We start from the raw sequence: 21780 nt of genomic DNA, 5'->3' as shown, positions 1-21780 counted from the left end.
CCATTGCATATGATGCTTGTTGATGGTTTTAGGTATATACTGTTTATCATTTTTAGGAAAGGTCCTTCTATTCCTATACTTTCCAGGGTTTTCAATAGGAATGGGTGCTGTATTTTGTCAAAGGCTTTTTCAGCATCTATTGAGATAATCATATGGTGTTTGTTTTTTAGATTGTTGATGCGATCAATTATGTGGATGGTTTTCCTAATGTTGAACCATCCTTGCATTCCTGGTATAAATCCTAACTGATCATGGTGGATAATCCTCTTGATCACTTGCTGGAGTCTCTTTGCTAATATTCTATTTAAGATTTTTGCATCTATGTCCATTAGGGAAATTGGTCTGTAGTTTTCTTTTTCTGTTTTTGATCTACCTGGGTTTGGAATCAGTACCATATTTGTGTCATAGAAGGAATTTGGTAGGACTCCTTCTTTGCTTATTATATCAAATAATTTGTATATTATTGGGATTAGTGGCTCTTTCAATGTCTGTAAGAATTCACTTGTGAATCCATCAGGCCCTGGCGATTTTTTCCTAGGGAGTTCTTTGATGGCTTGTTCAATTTCTTTTTCTCATATGGGATTATTTAAGTATTCTATTTTTTCTGCTGTTAATGTAGGCAATTTATATTTTTGTAAATATTCATCCATATCTCCTAGATTGCTATATTTATTGCCATATAATTGGGCAAAATAATTTTCAATGATTGCCTTAATTCCCTCTTCATTAGAGGTGAGATCTCCCTTTTCATCTTTGATACTGTCAATTTGGTTTTCTTCTTTCCTTCTTTTTATTAGATTGACCAGTACTTTGTCTATTTTATCTGTTTTTTTCAAAATACCAGCTTCTAGTCTTATTTATTAATTCAATAGTTCTTTACTTTCAATTTTATCAATTTCTCCCTTGATTTTTAGTATTTCTAATTTATTTTTCATCTGGGGATTTTTAATTTGCTCACTTTCTAGTTTTTTAAGTTGCATGCCCCATTCATTAATCTCTGCCCTCCTTAATTTGTTAATATATGCACTGAAGGATATAAATTTCCCCCTGGTTACTGCCTTGGCTGCATCCCACTGAGTTTGGTAGGATGTCTCATCACTGTCATTCTCTTCAATGAAATTGTTGATTATTTCTATGATTTCTTCTTTGACTAACTGGTTTTGGAGAATCATATTATTTAATTTCCAATTAGTTTTTGATTTGCCTGTCCAGGTGCCCTTACTAATTATTATTTTTATTGCATTATGATCTGAGATGGTTACATTTATTATTTCTGCTCTTTTGCATTTGTTTGCAATTTTTCTATGCCCTATTACATGGTCAATCTTTGTGAATGTGCCATGTGCAGCTGAAAAGAAGGTGTATTCCTTTTTGTCCCTATTTATTTTCCTCCACATATCAATTAGATCTAATTTTTCTAGGACTTCATTCACCTCTCTTATCTCTTTCGTATTTATTTATTTATTTTTATTTATCTAGGTCTGATAGGGGAAGGTTGAGGTCAACCACTAGTATAGTTTTGCTTTCTATTTTGTCCTTGGGCTCCACTACCTTTTCCTTTAGAAATTTGGATGCTATACCATTTGATGCATACATGTTGAGTAATGATATTTCTTCATTGTGTATAGTGCCTTTTATTAGGATGTAATTACCTTCCCTATCTCTTTTAACCATATCTATTTTTACTTTGGCTCAGTCTGAGATAATAATGTCAACCCCTGTCTTCTTTTTCTCATTTGAAGCCCAATAGATTTTTCTCCATCCTTTCATTTTTTTTTAAACCCTTGTACTTTTCGGTGTATTGTCTCATAGGTAGAAGATTGGTAAGGGTGGGCAATGGGGGTCAAGTGACTTGCCCAGGGTCACACAGCTGGGAAGTGGCTGAGGCTGGGTTTGAACCTAGGACCTCCCGTCTCTAGGCCTGACTCTCACTCCACTGAGCTACCCAGCTGCCCCCTACATCCTTTCATTTTTAGTCAATGTATGTTTACCTGTCTCATGTGTGTTTCTTGTAGACAACATATGGTAGGATTTTGGTTTCTAATACACTCTTCTATTTGCTTCCATTTTATGGGCAAGTTCATCCTATTCACATTCAAAGTTATAATTATCAGCTGTGTATTCTCAGACATTTTGATTCTCTATCCTTGTCCTGTCCTTTCTTCTTTCACTCTTTCCTTCTATACCAGTATTTTGTTTTTAATCAGTTCCCCTAATCCCCTCCCTTGTTGTACTTCCATTTCTTCCCCCTCCCTTCGTATTCCCTTTATTGTTTTTTAAAGTGATGTCGCACTCCCCCCCAAGCCCTCTCCCTCCCTAGTATTGTTTTCCTCCCCCCAGTCTGTTTGTTACCTTTCTACTTTTCTATAGGGCATGAATCAATTCTCTGCCCCAATGGATCTGATTGTTTTTCCCTCTTTAAGTTAATTTCAATGCAATTCTGAATTAAGTATTTCCTTTCTCAAACCTCTTTACCCTTCCGTTGTATTGGTCTTCTCTCGTTTTGCTTCTTTATGAAACATACATTTATTCCATTTTGTCTGTTTTCCCCTTTCTCTTAATACTATCTCCTTTTTTAACCTCTAGTTTTGCATATAAATATACATATATACATACATACATATATCTTGACATTTCATCCTATACAGTTTGTCCCTGTCCCTTCTAATTATACTTCTATCTACCCTGTTGGTAATAACCATTTTTAAGAGTTACCAATATCTTCTCTTCTCATGGGGATATAAGTAAATTGAGCTTATTGGGTCCTTTAAAGAAAAGGTTTTTTGTTTTTTTGTTTTGTTTTGTTTTCCTCCCCACTCTCTCTTAATTACCTTATGGTGATTCTCTTGAGTTCTATATTTGAGCAACAAACTCTCTGCTTAATTCCCGTTTTTCCTTTATGAATGCTTGGAAGTCTTGGATTTTGTTGAATGACCATACTTTCCCCTGCAAGAATATAGTCAATTTTGCTGGATAGTTAATTCTTGTTTGTAGACCTAGCTCTCTTGCTTTTCGGAATATTGTATTCCGTGCCTTCCTGTCCTTCAATGTAAATGCAGCCAGATCCTGTGTTATCCTAACTGTGGTTCCCTGGTATCTGAATGACTTCTTCTTAGCAGGTTATAATATTTTTTCCTTGGTCTGGTAGTTTTTGAATTTGGCTATAATATTTCTGGAAGTTGTTAGTTGTGGATTAAATGTAGGAGGTGATCTGTGGATTATTTCTATTTCTACTTTTCCCCCTTGTTTGAGAATGTCAGGACAGTTCTCTTGTATAATTTCCTGTAGGATGATGTCCAAACTTTTCCTTTTGTCGTGATATTCTGGCCGTCCAATAATCCTTGTGTCTTTGAGATCTGTTTTCCAGATCTGTGGTTGTGTCAATGAGGTGTTTCATATTTTCCTCAACTTTTTCATTTTTTAAAATTTTGTTTTATATATTCTTGCTGCCTTGTGAAGTCATTTGCTTCTAGTTGTTGAATTCTAATTTTTAAAGACTGAATTTTATCCATGGCTTTTTGCTAATCCTTCTCCTTCTGGTCTGCTTTTCTTTGTAAAAAAATAAAGCTTTTGCTTTATTTGCTTCATTTTTTCAGCTGGTCAATTTGGGCTTTTAAGACATTATTTTCTTGTTTTAGAGCATGTATTTCTTTTCCCAATTGCCTTCAGGCTTTGTTGATTGTTTTCTGAATTCTTGAGTTATTTGGATTTTGAGTTCTTGAGTTAATTGAATTTTAAGTTCTTCCAAAGCCTGTGTCCATTTTACTGAATTTTCTATGTTTTTTCTTGGTGTTCCTTTATCTTCTTCTGATCCATTTGGTTTTTGTTCAATTTCTGGATAAAAGCTGTTGATTGTGGTTTCTTTTCTCTTCTGTTATTTACTCATGTTTTTTCCTTCTTTCTCCCCTGTAATTGGCTGTAATCTTGATCCTCTGATCATAATTTTGGGTTTGGGCTATTCATTTGGCTATTTGGGCTATTGGGAGGGCTTCTTCTCTGTTTTGTTGATTAATTAGGTTAGTGGGACCTGAGGCCAGATTTTCCCCAGCTGGTGGTAAAAGCTAAAGAAGTGAATTCAGCTACTTTCCTTGTAGTCTGTGGGGGAGGGTTGTTAGAGCTTCCCTGCCCTCTGAAGACTTCTTGTCTTTTATATTGATGGGATTAATCCTCATTGTGGTTGATCTACACTGCTTTAAGTACCCTGAGGTCAGAGCCTCAAGAGAAACGGAGGTGGGGGGATCACACAAGATGGAGGATATGTTCACCAGCTTCCCTGCTGTCTGTGATCAAAGCCTTGAGTTTGGCACAGCTGTGCCAGCGAGGCACTCTCTTGGACTAGTGACCCAGCCCACCCAGGGATTCCAGTATCCTCTGGAGACTCAGCACATTGGGTGGAGGAGGGGATATTGTATCTTCCTCCTTTCTTTCCCCTCCCACCTGAGAGTTCCAAGAATTCAGGCTTTTCTTCTTTTTTTTCTGTGTACTTTTAAAGTTGGGTTCAGCTGGAGGATCCTCCAACTCTGTTTTATTGTCAGATTTGGTTTTCTCTTCCCTCTGAGCCCTTTGTCCTTAATTGGTGGTAAAGGGCTTTATGGAGGTTTGGAGCCTTGCTGCTTCTACACCACCATCTTCCCAGAATTTCCTGTTCTCTTCCCCATTTTCTATTATTTTGAGTGCTAACACTACTTCCTGGCTCCATGAGCTAACCTGGGTTCTAAAATAGTGAGGCCTAGTTCCCTGGGAAATGTACTATTCTATTGTTTTGAAGTCAAGGGTACTATTCCTATTTCCTGAACTCTCTGAATTTCCACAATCATGGTCACAGCATAATCTATTATTTTTTCTCAAGTAAGAGTTATTATTGCTATATTTTGAATTTGTATATGTGTTAGCATAATTCCTTCTCCTGTTGGTATTATTATTGTTATTCAAATTAATTTTTGCTTATAATAACATCAATATACCAGGTACCCAACCTTCCTGCACAGAAAGCAACTCCTATTGTTTGGGGTTTGTCTTTGTTGCTATTGGGTTCTAGTGTTATTCTTAGCTTGTAAGATGGCTAAGTTTTTTATTTCTTTCATTTCCTTTTGCTTGACTGTTGACTTAGCCTCCTTAAGCTGCCTTTTTTTAGCATTATTTTTTTAAATTTATTAATATTCATTTTTAACCTGTTTACATACTTTATGCCCCTACTTTCCCCTTCACCCCCCAATTACCCCCCATCCATGGCCAATGCTCATTTCCACTGGTTGTAACATGTGTCCTTGTTCAGGGCCTATTTCCATATTGTTGTTAGTTGCATTGGTGTGGTCGTTTCGACTCTACATCCCCAATCATGTCCACCCCGACCCATGAGTTCAAGCAATTGTTTACCTTCTATATTTCCTCTCCTGCAGATCTTCCTCTGAATATGGGTAGCGTTCTTTACCATAAACCCCTCAGAGCTGTCTTGTGTCATTGCATTGCTGCTAGTGCAGAAGTCCATTACATTCTATTTTACCATAGTTTATCAGTCTCTGTGTAGAATGTTCTTCTGGCGCTGCTCCTTTCACTTTGCATCAGTTCCTGGAGGTCTTTCCAGTTCACCTGGAACTCCTCCAGTTTATTATTCCTTTTAGCACAATAGTATTCCATCACCAGCATATACCACAGTTTGTTCAGCCATTCCCCAATTGGAGGACATACCTCCTTTTCCAGTTCTTTGCCACTACAAAAAGGGCAGCTATAAATGTTTTCATACAAGTCTGTTTATTTATGATCTCTTTGGGGTACAAACCCAACAATGGTATGGCTGGATCAAAGGGCAGGCATTCTTTTATAGCCCTTTGAGCATAGTTCCAAATTGCCAGCCAGAATGGTTGGATCAGTTCACAACTCCACCAGCAATACATTAATGTTCCAATTTTGCCACATCCCCTCCAGCATTCATTACTCTCCTCTTATTTCATTTTAGCCAATCTGCTAGGTGTGAGGTGATACCTCAGAGTTGTTTTGATTTGCATTTCTCTAATTATTAGAGATTTAGAACACTTTCTCATGTGATTGTTGATACTTTTGATTTCTTTACCTGAGAATTGCCTATTTATGTCTCTTGCCCATTTTTCATTTGGGGAATGGCTTGATTTTTTATACAATTGATTTAACTCCTTGTATATTTGAGTAATTAGACCCCTGTCAGAGTTTTTTGTTATAAAGATTTTTCCCAATTTGTTGTTTCCCTTCTGATTTTGACTACATTGTTTTTGTTTGTACAAAAGCTTTTTAGCTTAATATAATCAAAACCATTTAATTTACATTTTGTAATTTTCTCTAACTCTTGCTTGGTTTTAAAATCTTTCCTTTCCCAGAGATCTGACAGGTATACTATTTTGTGTTCACTTAACTTATTTATAGTTTCCCTCTTTATATTCAGGTCATTCACCGATTCTGAATTTATCTTGGTGTAGGGTGTGAGATGTTGATCTAAACCTAATCTCTCCCATATTGTTTTCCAGATTTCCCAACAGTTTTTGTCAAATAGTGGATTCATGTCCCAAAAGTTGGGCTCTTTGGGTTTATCACACACTGTCTTGCTGACGTCATTAACCCCAAGTCTATTCTACTGATCCTCCCTTCTATCTGTTAGCCAGTACCATATTGTTTTGATAACTGCTGCTTTATAGTATAGCTTAATATCTGGTACTGCTAAGCCACCTTCCTTCACGTTTTTTTTTTCATTATTTCCCTTGATATTCTTGATCTTTTGTTATTCCAAATGAAATTTTGTTATAGTTTTTCCTAATTCAGTAAAGAAGTTTTTTGGTATTTTGATAGGTATGGTGCTAAATAGGCAAATTAATTTTGATAGAATGTTCATTTTTATTATGTTAGCTCGTCCTACCCATGAACAATTAATGGCTTTCCAGTTGTTGAGCTCCAGTTTTATTTGTTTGGAAAGTGTTTTGTAGTTGTTCTCGTATAATTGCTGTGTTTGTTTTGGTAGATAGATTTCCAAGTATTTTATGTTGTCTAGGGTGATTTTAAATGGTGTTTCTCTTTCTACCTCTTGCTGCTCTAATGTGTTGGAAATATATAGAAATGCTGATGATTTATGTGCATTTATTTTGTATCCTGCAACTTTGCTAAAGTTGTTGATTATTTCTACAAGCTTCTTAGTTGATTCTCTAGGATTTTTTAAGTAGACCATCATATCATCTGCAAAGAGTGATAGCTTAGTCTCCTCATTGCCTAGTTTGATACCTTCAATTTCTTTTTCTTCTCTAATTGCTATAGCTAGTGTTTCTAGTACTTTGTTGAATAATAGAGGTGATAATGGGCATCCTTGTTTCACTCCTGATCTTATTGGGAAGGCTTCTAATTTATCACCATTGCATATAATGTTTGTTGATGGTTTTAGGTATATACTGTTTATTATTTTTAGGAAGGGTCCTTCTATTCTTATACTTTTCAATGTTTTCAATAGGAATGGATGCTGTATTTTGTCAAAGGCTTTTTCAGCATCTATTGAGATAATCATGTGATTTTTGTTTGATAGACTGTTGATATGGTCAATTATGTGGATGGTTTTCCTAATGTTGAACCATCCTTGCATTCTTGGTATAAATCCCACCTGATCATGGTGGATGATCTTCTTAATTACTTGCTGGAGTCTCTTTGCTAATATTCTATTTAAGATTTTTGCATCTACATTCATTAGGGAGATTGGTCTATAGTTTTCTTTTTCTGTTTTTGGTCTACCTGGCTTTGGGATCAGTACCATATTTGTGTCATAGAAGGAATTTGGTAGGGCTCCTTCTTTGCTTATCATATCAAAAAATTTGTATAGTATTGGGATTAGTTGCTCTTTGAATGTCTGATAGAATTCACTTGTGAATCCATCAGGTCCTGGTGATTTTTTCTTAGGGATTTCTTTGATGGCTTGTTCAATTTCTATTTCTGATATGGGATTATTTAGGTATTCAGTTTCTTCTGCTGTTAATCTAGGCAATTTATATTTTTGTAGAAATTCATCCATATCTCCTAAATTGTTATATTTGTTGCCATATAACTGGGCGAAATAGTTCTTAATGATTGCCTTAATTTCCCCTTCATTAGAGATGAGGTCTCTCTTTTCATCTTTAATACTGTCAATTTGGTTTTCTTCTTAACTTTTTCTTATTAGATTGACTAGTACTTTGTCTATTTTACCTGTTTTTTCAAAATACCAGCTTCTAGTCTTATTTATTAATTCAATAGTTCTTTTACTTTTGATTTTATTAATTTCTCCATTAATTTTTAGTATTTCTAATTTAGTTTTCATCTGGGGGTTTTTAATTTGCTCGCTTTCTAATTTTTTGAGTTGCATACCCAATTCATTAATCTCTGCCCTCCTTAATTTGTTAATATATGCACTCAAGGATATAAATTTCCTCCTGAGTACTGCCTTGGCTGCATCCCACAGAGTTTGGTAGGATGTCTCATTATTGTAATTCTCTTCAATGAAATTGTTGATTGTTTCTATGATTTCTTCTTTGACAAATTGGTTTTGGAGGATCATATTGTTTAATTTCCAATTGGTTTTTGATTTGCCTGTCCAGGTGCCCTTACTAATTATTATTTTTATTGCATTATGATCTGAGAAGGTTACATTTATTATATCTGCTCATAAAAGGAATTTGGTAAAACGCCTTTGCTTATTTTTTCAAATAATCTGTATAATATTGGGATTAGTTGTTCTTTAAATGTTTAATAGAATTCACTTGTAAATCCATCTGGCCCTGGGGATTTTGTCTTAAGAGGTTCCTTCATGGCTTGTTCAATATCTTTTTCTGAGGTCAAACTGTTTAAGAATTCTATTTCCTCTTTTGTTAATCTAGGCAATTTATATTTTTGTAAATATTCACCCATTTCACCTAGATTGTCATATTTATTTCCAAAGTAGTTTTTAATAGTTGCCTTACTTTCCTCTTCATTAGAGGTTGACATTGCCCCTTTCATCTTTGATACTGTTAATTTGATTTTCTTCTTTCTTTTTTTATTAGATTGACTAGCATTTTATCAAAGTTATTTGTGTTTTTCAAAATACCAGCTCTTAGTCTTGTTTATTAGTTCAATAGTTCTTTTGCTTTCAATTTGATTAATTTCTCCATTAATTTTTAGGATTTCTAATTTATTTTTATCTGGTGATTTAAAATTTGTTCTTTTTCTGGTTTTTTAAGCCCAATTCATTGATCTCCACCCCTCTCTATTTTCTTGATATAGGCACTTTGGGATAAATTTTTTTTCCCTGGGTACTGCTTTGGCTGTATACCATAGGTTTTGGTCTCCTCATTGTCATTCTCTTTAATGAAGTCTGTAATTGTTTCTATGATTTCTTCATGATCCCCCTGTTTTGAAAAAATCAATTATTTAGTTTCCAATTAATTTTAAATTTGACTTTCCATGGACCCTTTTTAATTATAATCTTTATCCATTGTGATCTGAAAAAGTGGGATTTATTATTTCTGCTTTTCTGCATTTGTTTGCAATATTTCTATGCCCTAGTACATGGTCAGTCTTCGTATATGTACCATGTACTGCTGAGAAGTATATTCCTTTTTATGCCTGTTCACTTTCTCCAGATATCTATTAACTCTGATTTTTCTAGCATCTCACTTACTTCCTTCTTTCTTATTTATTTTTTGGTTAGATTTATCTAGTTCTGATAGGGGAAGGTTAAGATCCCCCACTAATATGGTTTTACTATCTATTTCTTCTTTAAGCTACTTCAGTTTCTCCTTTAGAAATCTACATGCTATACCATTTGGTGCATAAATGTTTAGTAATAATATTACTTCATTGTTTATAGTGCCTTTTAGCAAAATATAATTTCCTTCCTTATATCTTTTAATCAGATCAATTTCTACTTTGGCTTTGTCTGGTATCATGATTTCTACTCCTGCTTTTTTTACTTTAGAAGATGCATAAAATATTCTGCTCCAGCGTTTTACCTTGAATCTGTGTGTGTCACCTCACATCAAATGTGTTTCTTGTAAACAACATATAGTAGGAGTCTCATTTTTTTTAAACCCTTGTACTTCGGTGTATTGTCTCATAGGTGGAAGATTGGTAAGGGTGGGCAATGGGGGTCAGGTGACTTGCCCAGGGTCACACAGCTGGGAAGTGGCTGCGGCTGGGTTTGAACCTAGGGCCTCCTGTCTCTAGGCCTGACTCTCACTCCACTGAGCTACCCAGCTGCCCCTGGGATTCTCATTTTTAATCCACTCTGCTATCCACTTCTGTTTAATGGGTGCTCATTCCATTCACATTAAGCATTATGATTACTAACTGTGTATTGCCCTCCATTGTATTATTCCCATTGGATCCTGCTCTATTCCCTTTCACTCTATTTCTCCTCACCAGTATTTTGCTTTTTGTCACCTCCCAGTTCTCCCTCCCTTCAATTATCCCCCATTTCCCTTGTCCTGTTCCTTCTACTTCTCTGTAGGGTATGATAGAATTCTAAGTTCCACTGAATATACTCATTTTTCCCTCCTTGAGCCAGTTACTAAGAGAGTAAAGTTTAAACATTGCCAATCACCACCGTTTTCCTCCCCTCTCTGTATTGATTTTTCTTGCTTCTTTTTGTTATATAATTTACCCCATTCTTTCTCTCCCTTCCCTTTTCTCTCAGTAAAACCCTCTCTTTCAGCCCTTGATTTTTATATGCCATTCATATGGATACATGTCATATCATATATACATGTCATTCCATATGATCACATTTACATATACATCATATCATCATATATCATACATATCATATTATCATAATCATCTTACTTCTCCACCCTCTTTCTGAGTAATTTCTTTCTATCTTCTCTACTACTGAGAGTAATTTTTGAGAATTATAGAAATCCTCTTTCCATGTAGACATATAGACATTTTTACCTTAATGAGTCCCTTAAATTTTCCTCTTTCTTATTTACTTTTCTGAGCTTCTCTTGTGTCTCATTTTTGACCTTTAGATTTTTTATTTAGGTCTGGCTTATTTCTCAGGAATGCTTGGAAATCTTCTATCTTATTGAATGACTATTTTTTCTCCTGAAATAATATACTCAGTGTTGCTGGATAGGTGACTCTGGGTTGTAAACCCAAATCTTTTGCCTTTCTGAATATCATATTCCATGCCTTCTGATTCTTTAGTGTAGAAGTGCTAGGTCCTGAGTGATCCTGATTGTAGCTCAATGGTATATAAATACTTTTCTTTCTGGCTGCTTGAAGTACTTTTTCCTTGGCTCGGTGGCTCTTGAATTTGGCTATTACTTTCCTGGAAGTTGTCAATTGAGGATTTTTTTCTGGAGGTGATCTGTGAATTCTTTCAATTTCAATTTTATTTTCTTGTTCAAGGATCTCTGGGAAGTTATCTTTGATAAATTCTTATAATATGATATCCAAAGTATTTTTCTTCATCATGGCTTTCAGGTAATCCAATAATTCTCAGATTGTCTCTCCTAGTTCTATTTTCTAAGTCTGTTGTTTTTTCAATAAGATATTTCATGTTTTCCTCTGTTTTTCATTCCTTTGATTCTGCTTTATTCTATCTTAATTTCTCATGAAATCATTGGTTTCTAGATGATCAGTTCTAATTTTTAAGGCCTGCTTTTCCTCTATCAGTTTTTGGTTCTCCTTTTTTTAATTGGCCCATTTCTTCTTGCATAACTTTCATTTCTCTTCCCCACTTTTCCTTTACCTCTGATAATTGAGTTTTGTGATAATGAGATTAAATCTACCCTGCCCTTGCTTAGATTTAATCACCAAAGATGTAAACACTACCATTTGATTCACAAGTGGGGAGGTCTGTGACCCACATGTGCAAAAATGGGTGCCAAATCAGAATTGACTGACTGCCCCCCTGGGCATTCCTAAGAAAAGCATCTGTTGTGATTGGACACATAAACTAAGAGGAAGGCGCAGGAAGTGATGCAAAAGAAACCCCTTTAAAATAGAGAGTTCAGTGAGCTCAGCTGGGTCTTCTGCTTTGTGACCGGGACTTGGAAGAGCTCTGGAGCTGGGACCCTGAGACCTTGGTGAGACTGTTCTTAAATCTTTCCCTTAGAACTACATGTGGTGAGTGAAGAAGGCTGACTACCTTAGCCTCAGGAGGGGCCCTTGTTTAGGAGTAGCCCTCGTGACTAAACCCCTTGCTAATTGACTTTTAGGCTCTCCCTGGGCCTCTGGAGCCCTGCCAGAATAAAGCCCAGACTTGAATACGAATCTAGTCAAGTTAGATCTTTTACTCTACCCTCTTCTTATCTCTCTACTTCCACTCTCTCCTATATTTCATAAACAAATTATGAAAATCATTTTGGGAATTGGTATTTATTCAGTTCCTTGGCTACCACACCTTTAAATATTAATATATCCAGTCCAACTATAACCTTTTTACCCATTACAGTTTTGAAGTCTTTTTTGAGCTGTTCCAGAATCTGTGTACAATCTATATTTTTCTTTTGGACTTTGGGTTGTATTTTTATAAAAATCCAAGATTTAAAAATTTTGTTTGAGAAAATTTTCAGGAAAAGAAGCCTAATTTGAATCCAGAAGATGAACTATTTGAAGAAAGATGCCTGAAGAAACCCACACCAAATCAAAATGATCCAGAGTGAACTTTGGAATGCAATTCAACTTAAGGGGATTGAACACAATTATTTTGAATTGTAAACTCTTATGCGAAAGGTGATTGCCCCCAATTGGTTTTTTGTCAATGCGTCTAGCAAAACATTGGTTTTGCACTCTCTTTGTCTCTCTCTCTCTCTCTCTCTCTCTCTCTCTCTCTCTCTCTCTCTCTCTCTCTCTCTCTCTCTCTCTCTCCTGTTTCCCTCTTATCTCTAACTATTGTAGTTAGAAGATTATTAGGGGTACAAGATGATTATGTCAAATGATCAATTGGGGAGATGAGCCTCCCAAATGATCACAGGAAGGATTGTGATAATGAGATTCAATCTACCTTGTCCATTCTCAAATCTAGTCACCAAAAATGTAAACAACTCCACTTAATTCACAAGTTGGGACATCTGTGAACTACGTGTGCTAGAGTGAGTGATGAATCAAAATTTACTGACTGCTTCCTGGGTAGTCCTAAGAAAAGTGTCTATTGTGATTGGATACATAAACTAAGAGGAAGGCACAGGAAGTGACACAAAAGAAGCCCCTTTAAAAGACATTTTAGTGAGTTCAACTCTCTTCTTATTCATGTCTTGGACCTGAAGGACTTCTAATCCTGTTCGTGACTTGGACTTGGAGGAGTGCTTGACCTGGGACCCTGAGACCTTGGTGAGACTATTCTTAAATCTTTCCTTTGGAATTTCACGTGGTGAGTTTAAAGACTAAATCTTCCTGAACATCTCTTAATGAACTTCCCTTCCCCAAAAGAGACTCTGTAACTAAAGCCTTTGCTTCATTGACCTCAGGGGGCCCTCTAGCCCTCTGGCCCTTTGGCCCTCAGCCTCCCCAGCCTTGGGCTCAAGGCTGGGCCTTGCTCGACTGAGGATAATTAGATCTGCCTGGGTTAAACTAGGAGGCCAGAGCAATTACCTAGTGCAGTGATGGGCAAACTATGGCCCACGGGCCAGATGCGGCCTCCTGAAATGTTCTATCTGGCACGGGCAACATTATTCCTAATCTGATGAATACAATGAGTAGGATACAATACAATGAAACTTAGAAAGAGTTGCTTTAGAAACAGACTGACAGATGAACATTTCCTTTCCTTTTCTCCCTCTTTAAAAAGTTTGCCCATCACTGACCTAGTGTGTTAGGTTACTTATCCTATCTTATCCTCTTTCTGATTTTTTTATTTTCTCTTCCTTTCCTCATTTGTAAATAAACTTCCTTAAAGTCATTTTGAATTGATGTTATTCTTTAATTGGGGATTGATAATTCTTTGATTCCCTGGCAACCAAACCTTTTAATATCCACCTAACTGAAACCCTTTTTTACCCCTTACAGGGTGTGTTTCCTTTGCTTTCACTATCCCTTTCTGTGTCTGCACCTTGTACTTTTTCTCCATAAAAATTCTTTAGAGTTAGGTACTTTTTTGATTGTTTGCTCATTTTTCCTACCTAATTATAGGTAGGCTTTGGTTTTTGGGAAGTTGGGGTACCCTCTTAAACTTAAGTTCTTCCTTGATGTTATTTTTAGCTTATTTTCTGAGTTGTTACTAGTTTACCAGATGGTCTGAGGGCTGAGAGCTCTGAAAGTCCCCTCCCCCTGCTGATTCAATTGGCCCTTGAGATGCTGATAGCTTAAAGACTTTCCTTGGGCTTGGGTATAAGCTTTTGATTTCAGTCTGAACTTGATCATGTCAGGTGCTGATCAGATTCTAGCCCCAGGCTTAGGCTTGTGTTTTTTGGTCTCAAGGTGTTCTTGATTCAATCAGGTACACCCTTGATTGCTCTGTCCTAGTGTTCCACACTTAGTTTTGGGCAAAAAGATCTCAGGGAAGTTCCCCCTGAGAACTGTGTCCTCACCCCAAGCCAAGACTGGGATTCCTGGCTTCACTCTTGGCCCAAGTGAATCAGCTCCCTTCAGCCCAGATTGTCTTGAGGTGGGACTCCGGACATCTCCACAGGTTTGCAATTTCAAGGGGTGTTAGTTGGCTTGGGCCTCTTTTTGCCCAGCAGGATCTCAGGGTCTGACTTAGCTTAGTCTTAAGTTTAGAATCTGTGAAGCAGATATGTGGGGCAGCGGGGTGTGATTTACTTTTACCTTGCTCTTTATTAGCTGCTATGCCCCCTGCTAGCTCTGCTCCCCTCTTGTCTTAGTTCACCAGATGATCTCTGCCTACCTTTTGGGTATTTCTTTTCTTGAATTTTGTTTCCCTCTGTCCCTTTCTTGGTTCTTTCACTCCTGTATTCATTTTGTGCTGATATTTTACTCTTGGTTGGAGAGGATTTTCATGGTGAAATGGCGAGCTGCTACCCTACTTACTTCTCCATCTTGGCTCTACCCCTGGAAGTCCCAAAAGGGTTACTATAATTCCTTTCATTTCCTTTTTGGTGTCTTTACATGTAATTATCCTAAAATCCAAGGTTTAAGATCTTTTAAAGTAATTTTAGAAAAAGAAAATCACCAACACCCCAAACTGAGAAAGTGGATCTTCTTTCTGGAGAAGATCCCATAAGGAAGGCTACATCAAGAGATCCAGAGTAAACTTTGAGATATAATGAACTGAACTGAAGAGGGTTGAACCTATCATTTATTCTGATTGTAAACTCTTATGCCAAAGAGGAATGCTCCCAATTGGCTTTTTATCAATGCATCTATCAATCATTTTTTTCTTCTTTCTTTCCCACTTATGCCCCAAATTCTTATAATTCCCTCTATGTATGGTGCAATATTTTATGCCCCTCTACTAAGACAATCTTTAAATGTATAGGCTCCATATGTAGAATAATTCATTGGAGAGACCTGACATGTTAATCTCCTAGAAAAACTGAGTGAGGAGATTTAACATGCTGGTCTCCCAAAGAACAGGGGGTGGAGTGAGAATTGTGCGAGGGAAATCATTAAGTAGATTGGATCATGAGGATAGAACAGTAGCTGGAAAAAGGCAACAATAGGTCAAGAGATCATGAGACAGGGGGCAGGGAGAATGTACTTTGCACTGTCCCCTAGACTGCCCCCCTGAGTGGCCCAGGAAAAATAGAAAGCCACAGTTGGCTCCAGAGACATGATTTGTGAGTGTGGAGAAAAAGTTTGATGAACTGAGGCAAGAGGGGATTTCGCTATCTTCTCTTCCATATTTCTTGCTGGCTGGACTCCCTGTGAGTGTGATTGGGGGGCCCTAATGGAGGCCATAGAATAGCAAGCTAAATGGAGCAGCAAGGAAAGTAACCTATATATCTTTCCAATTTTTCCATCTCCCCCTACTACTTTTGATTTAATAAAATTATTAATTTATGGCCAGTCTCATAATTTTCCCTCTTGACACTTACGAAGCTTTTCTTAGGTATTTAGTGGTTCTATGTTGGTCTCCTTATAGTATTGAAGCTGTCTTTCTTCAGTTTGTCCAGTTCGTCCTCAGTCCCTGATACAGACATTTCTGTCAGCCACTGATGTTCTGGAGACACTGCTACAATGCCCATGGCAAGTCCAGAATCTTCTTAAAATTTTGAAGTTAGTTCTCAGTGTCATCTTTTGGTCAAGTAGGAGGAAGGGCAGGAGAAGACAAAAGCTTATCTCCTCACTCTCCTCCACTAGCAACTCCCTATCTGGTGCTTAATTGGAACATTTAATACTACTTGGGTGGCATAAAATTGGAGTCTCTACTTCTGGACAAGCTTATTATTTTCATTGAAAACCCAGAAGGCATGACCAACTCTCCAGGTAATCCTCATTCTCTTCTTATGTAGTATCTCATTTTGCCCTATAGTTTTCACTCATAAATTTCACTCAAAAAGTTTCCAAATAAAGTCTTTGATTGATTTCATAAAGGTATTTTTACCTAGTACAGGTATAGTGATGTAGAAATCTTGTTAGCTACTTTAAGTGAAGCAGGGTAGTTGAGACAATCATTCACACCCTTATACTTGGAAAAGATACTTAAATGGAATAAAATAGCTCTCATCAAATATTTTAAGAATGTTTATGCAGAAGAGGAATGAGGCATATTTTTCTCCATCCCAGAGGACAGATCTCAGAAGCGAGAGTGACTGTTCTAGATTTGGTTTTGACAAAGGGAAAGTTTACACACTTTTACAGCTATTTAAAAACCAGGTGAAAAATGTTGATAGAATCTCTATCAGTTGAAACTGCATAAGAGTTTTCACGTATTTTGTAAAGGAGATTCTTTTATAAATTGAACTAGGTAAAGTCTAAGATGTTTTCTACTTCTAGATTCTAAGATTTATTTCTGTTTCCTAGTTAGATTTTCTCATGCCATTTGGGAAGGAGTTCTAAAAGGGGCTCCCAAAAGTCTCCAAAAGGAAACTTATAGGAGTATAATAATGATCGTTGTTTAAATGACTGTTAATGGCCATAATGTATACAGAATATGTACATTATTATATATGTAAACATAATGTATACAGAACAATTCTCAGATTGTCTCACATTTAAAGACTGAACACACACTTTAATTTGTAAAACCACTCTATTGTGACTAAAAATATTTTTTGCATATCATTTAATGTTATCAAATGTTTGATTCTATTTTCTCTCTCCAAACTTTTAGCAAGAATGGCTTCTTCTGTTGGAGTTTTACTCTATTTCTTATCCTTCATTCCGTATCGTTATGTCAATGTTCGCTACAAGGAGTTGTCTTTCACTAAGAAGTTGATTCCTTGTCTACTTTCAAGTGCTGCAATGTGTTTAGGGGCTGATCTTATTGTCGCAGCTGAAATTAAAGGTAAGCATTTTCTTACTGTATGACTTCAGTTCTTTGAGTGTGAGGACTATTTCGGTTTTGTCGTTGAATCCTGAATGTGAAATACAACATGGCATATTACATTGTGAACTGGCATCAGAATCAAGACTAGAGTTTAAGGCTTTCCTCTGCCACAAATTAATTGTGTGGTCCTGGGCAAGACATTCAGCCTTTCAGTACCTAAGGCAGTTTTGTGAATCACATGCAAAATAGGATTTCTGATTTGCATTTGTAGAAGGAATTCAGTTTCATCACCTGGAGTTTCCTGTGTCAGTGCATTCAAAGGTCCACACCAGTGGTTCCCAAACTTTTTTGGCCTACCGCCCCCTTTCCAGAAAAAGTATTACTTAGGGCCCCTAGAAATTAATTTTTTTTTAAATTTTAATAGCAATTAATAGGAAAGATAAATGCGTCTGTGGCCATCACCACCCTCCTAGATCACTGCAGCACCCACCAGGGGGCAGTGGTGCCCACTTTGGAAATCAAAGTGGAAAAAACCCAACAATGTAGCATGGCACCTTGTAAAGAGTGGTTAAGTTGAATCCCTCTTGACTAATAGAATTTTTGAGCAGAAGTGAAGATTGACAGTGATTTCATAGAGTTTTGTTTTTTTTCTTTTAGCTCTTACTTTTTGGGTAGTAAGGGTACACATTTAACTTTTTAAACTCATTAAACTTTACCTTCTATCTTACAATCAATACTGAATATTGGCTCCCAGGCAGAAGAGCAATAAGGGCTAGACAGTTGGGGTAAGTGACTTGTCCAAAGTTGCACGGCTAGTGAGTGTCTGAGGCCACATTTGAACCCATAACTTCCCATCTCCAGGCCTGGCTATCTATCCCCTGAGCCACCTACCTGCCCTAGTTTTAAATAAAAATAAGGCTGATCTACCTTCATATAGTACCTTAAGGTTTATAAAAATGGTTTCCTTATTTAAATAGACCTGGAAGTTCCTAGCTTTGTATTGTTTTCAAATAAAATTCCTTTCCCAGTGTTGGAAGGGAATTGTGGAGGGTATTTAACTAATAAAAAATATAAATTCTATGATTAAATTTATATTCAATATATGATTTCTAAGGGGAACTCATTTGCTTTTTTTAAACTCTTATTATTATTATTATTATTATTATTGATAGCTTTGATCTATTAATCTGAAAACTGCCTCTTCATATCATTTAACCTTTTATCAATTGAGGAATGTCTTATGTTCTTATAAATTTGATTTAGTTCTTAATATATATAAGAAATGAGACCTTTGTCAGAGAATTTGTTTTGAACTTTTCCCACTAATTTGCTGTTTTTCTTCTAATCTTGGTTGCATTGGTTTTGTTTGTACAAAAACTTTTTTAATATAATCTAAATTATTCATTTTACATCTTGTAATGTTCTTTATTTTTTTTGGTCTTAAATTCTCTTCTCCATCTGAAAGGTAAACTATTCTGGTTTCCCTAATTTACTTATTATATCATTATTTACATTTAAATTTTATACCTATTTTGAACTTATGTGAGATATTGATCTAAACCTAATTTTTGCCATACTGTTTTCCAATTTTCCCAGCAGTTTTTGTCAAATAGTTCTTATCCCAAAAGGTGAGATCTCTGGGTTTATTCAACACTAGATTTCTTAGGTCATTTACCCCTAACCTAGTCCACCATTCTATTTTCCAGGTCACCTTTTTTTTTAATTAAAAAACTTTTTTTTTTTTTAAGAAAAAATTTTTCCATGGTTACATGATTCATGTTCTTACTCTTTCCTCCCCATCATCACCACTCTCCCCCACCCCCTAGTGCAGCCAACCCACATATACACTGGTTTCTTCATGTGTCATCAATCAAGACTTATTTCCATATTATTGATAGTTATAGTAGGGTGATTGTTTAGAGTTTACTTCCCAAATCATGTCTGTATCTACCAATGTGTTCAAGCAGTTGTTTTTCTTCTTTGTTTCTACTCCCACAGTTCTTCCTCTGTATGTGGGTAGCATTCTTTTCCATAAGTCCCTCAGAATTGTCCTGGGTCATTGCATTGCTGCTAGTACAGAAGTCCATTACATTCTTCTCCTGGTTCTGCTCCTTTCACTCTGCATCAATTCCTGGAGGTCTTTCCAGTTCACATGGAATTCCTCCAGTTTATTATTCCTTTGAGCACAATAGTATTCCATCACCAACAGATACCACAATTTGTTCAGCCATTCCCCAATTGAGGGGCATATCCTTGTTTTCCAGTTTTTTTCTTCTACAAAGAGTACAACTATAAATATTTTTGTACATGCCTTTTCCCCTGAAGCCGTCCACCAACTCCACGAAGATTCCTAGTGGGTTGGACACTCAGAAAGGGGAACCAAGGACTGAGTGAAAATGGGTTACGGGTTAAGGATTAATGGAAAGAGAACATAAGGCGAGAATAAAGACACACAGACACAGAAAGTTTTGGCATAAGGTAGACAGACAGCGAGTAAGCTCTGATGGTCAAGAGCTTCATGGTTAGGAGCTCTGATGGTCAAGAGCTCTCTTGCCAANGTTTTTGAATACTTCTTAAAATAATATCACAATTAATGTATACCTGGATTGCTACATCCCCTATGATCTCTTTGGGGTACAAACACAGCAATGGTAGGGCTGGATCAAAGGGAAGACAATCTTTTAGCTCTATTTGGGCATAGTTCCAAATTGCCATCCAAAATGTCCAGAATGGTTGGATCAATTCACAACTCCACCAGCAGTGCATTAATGTCCCAACTGCCACATCCCCTCAAACATTCATTAGTCTCCCTTGTTGTTATTTTAGCCAATCTTCTAGGTGTGAGGTGATATCTCAGAGTTGTTTGGATGTGCATTTCTCTAATTATTAGATTTAGAATACTTTCTTATGTGCTTATTGATAGTTTTGATTTCTTTATCTGAAAATTGCCTATTCATGTCCCTTGCTCATTTATGGATTGGGGAATAGATTGATTTTTTTTGTACAATTGATTTAGCTCTTTGTATATTTGATTAATTAGGCGTTTGTCAGAGATTTTTGTTATAAAATTTTTTTCCAAGTTTGTTGTTTCCCTTCTGATTTTGGTTGCATTGTTTTTGTTTGTACAAAAACTTATTGATTTAATGTAATTGAAATAATTTATTTTAAATTTTATAATTTTTTCTAGCTCTTGCTTGGTTTTAAAATGTTTCCTTTTCCAGATATCTGACAATCATACTATTCTGCATTCACCTAATTTACTTATAGTTTCCTTCTTTATATTCAAGTCATTCACCCATTCTGAATTTATCTTGGTGTAGGGTGTGAGATGTTGATCAAAACCTAATCACGCCCATATTGTTTTCCAATTTTCATAACAGTTTTTGTCAATCAGAGGATTTTTGTCCCAAAAGTTGGGCTCTTTGGGTTTATCATACACTGTGTTGCTGATGTCACTTACCCCAAGTCTATTCCACTGATCCTCCCTTCTGTCTCTTAGCCAGTACGATATTGTTTTGATGACCACTGCTGTATAGTATAGTTTAATATCTGATACTGCTAAGCCACCTTCATTCATCTTTTTTTTCATTATTTCCCTTGATATTCTTGATCTTTTGTTCTTCCAAATGAACTTTGTTATAGTTTTTTCTAATTTAGTAAAACAATTTCTTGGTAGTTTGATAGGTATGGCATTAATAAGTAAATTAATTTGGGTAGAATGGTCATTTTTATTATGTTAGTTGTTCCTACCCATGAGCAATCAATGTTTTTCCATTTGTTTAGATCTGGTTTTAATTGTTTGGAAAGTGTTTTGTAGTTGTTTTTGTATAATTCCTGTGTTTGTTTTGATATATAGATTCCTAAGTATTTCATATTGTCTAGGGTGATTTTAAATAGTGTTTCCCTTTCTAACTCCTGATGCTGAGTTTTGTTGGAAATATATAGAAATGCTGATGATTTATGTGCATTTATTTTGTATCCTGCAACTTTGCTAAAGTTGTTGATTATTTCTACTAGCTTTTTAGTTGATTCTCTAGGGTTTTTTAAAGTAGACCATATCATCTGCAAAGTGATAGTTTAGCCTCCTCATTGTCTATTATAATACCTTCAATTTCATTTTCTTCTCTAATTGCTACTGCTAGTGTTTCTAGTACAATGTCAAATAATACAGGTGAAAATGGGCATCTTTGTTTTACAGCTGATCTTATTGGGAAGGCTTCTAATTTATCCACATTGCATATGATGATTGTTGATGGTTTTAGGTATATACTGTTTATTATTTTTAGGAAGGGTACTTCTATTCCTATACTTTCTAGTGTTTTCAATAGGAATGGATGCTGTATTTTGTCAAAGGCTTTTTCAGCATCTATTGAGATAATCATGTGATTTTTGTTTGTTAGATTGTTGATATGGTCAATTATGTGGAT

At 36.0% G+C, this 21780-nt stretch overlaps 1 protein-coding gene across 1 annotated transcript in view; it reads left to right on the top strand.

The window, feature by feature from the left end:
• The window catches only part of LOC123249930 (phospholipid-transporting ATPase ABCA3-like), a 306282-nt gene that overhangs the window by 67125 nt on the left and 217377 nt on the right, over positions 1 to 21780 (top strand). The window contains exon 8 of the mRNA XM_044679017.1: positions 17198 to 17371. Coding sequence (XP_044534952.1) covers positions 17198 to 17371 — 174 coding nt within the window. The remainder of the gene's footprint in view (positions 1 to 17197; positions 17372 to 21780) is intronic.

Source organism: Gracilinanus agilis, chromosome 1 (genome assembly GCF_016433145.1).
Source record: "Gracilinanus agilis isolate LMUSP501 chromosome 1, AgileGrace, whole genome shotgun sequence".
NCBI lineage: Eukaryota > Metazoa > Chordata > Mammalia > Didelphimorphia > Didelphidae > Gracilinanus > Gracilinanus agilis.
This window is presented reverse-complemented; position numbering and strand designations above follow the sequence as displayed.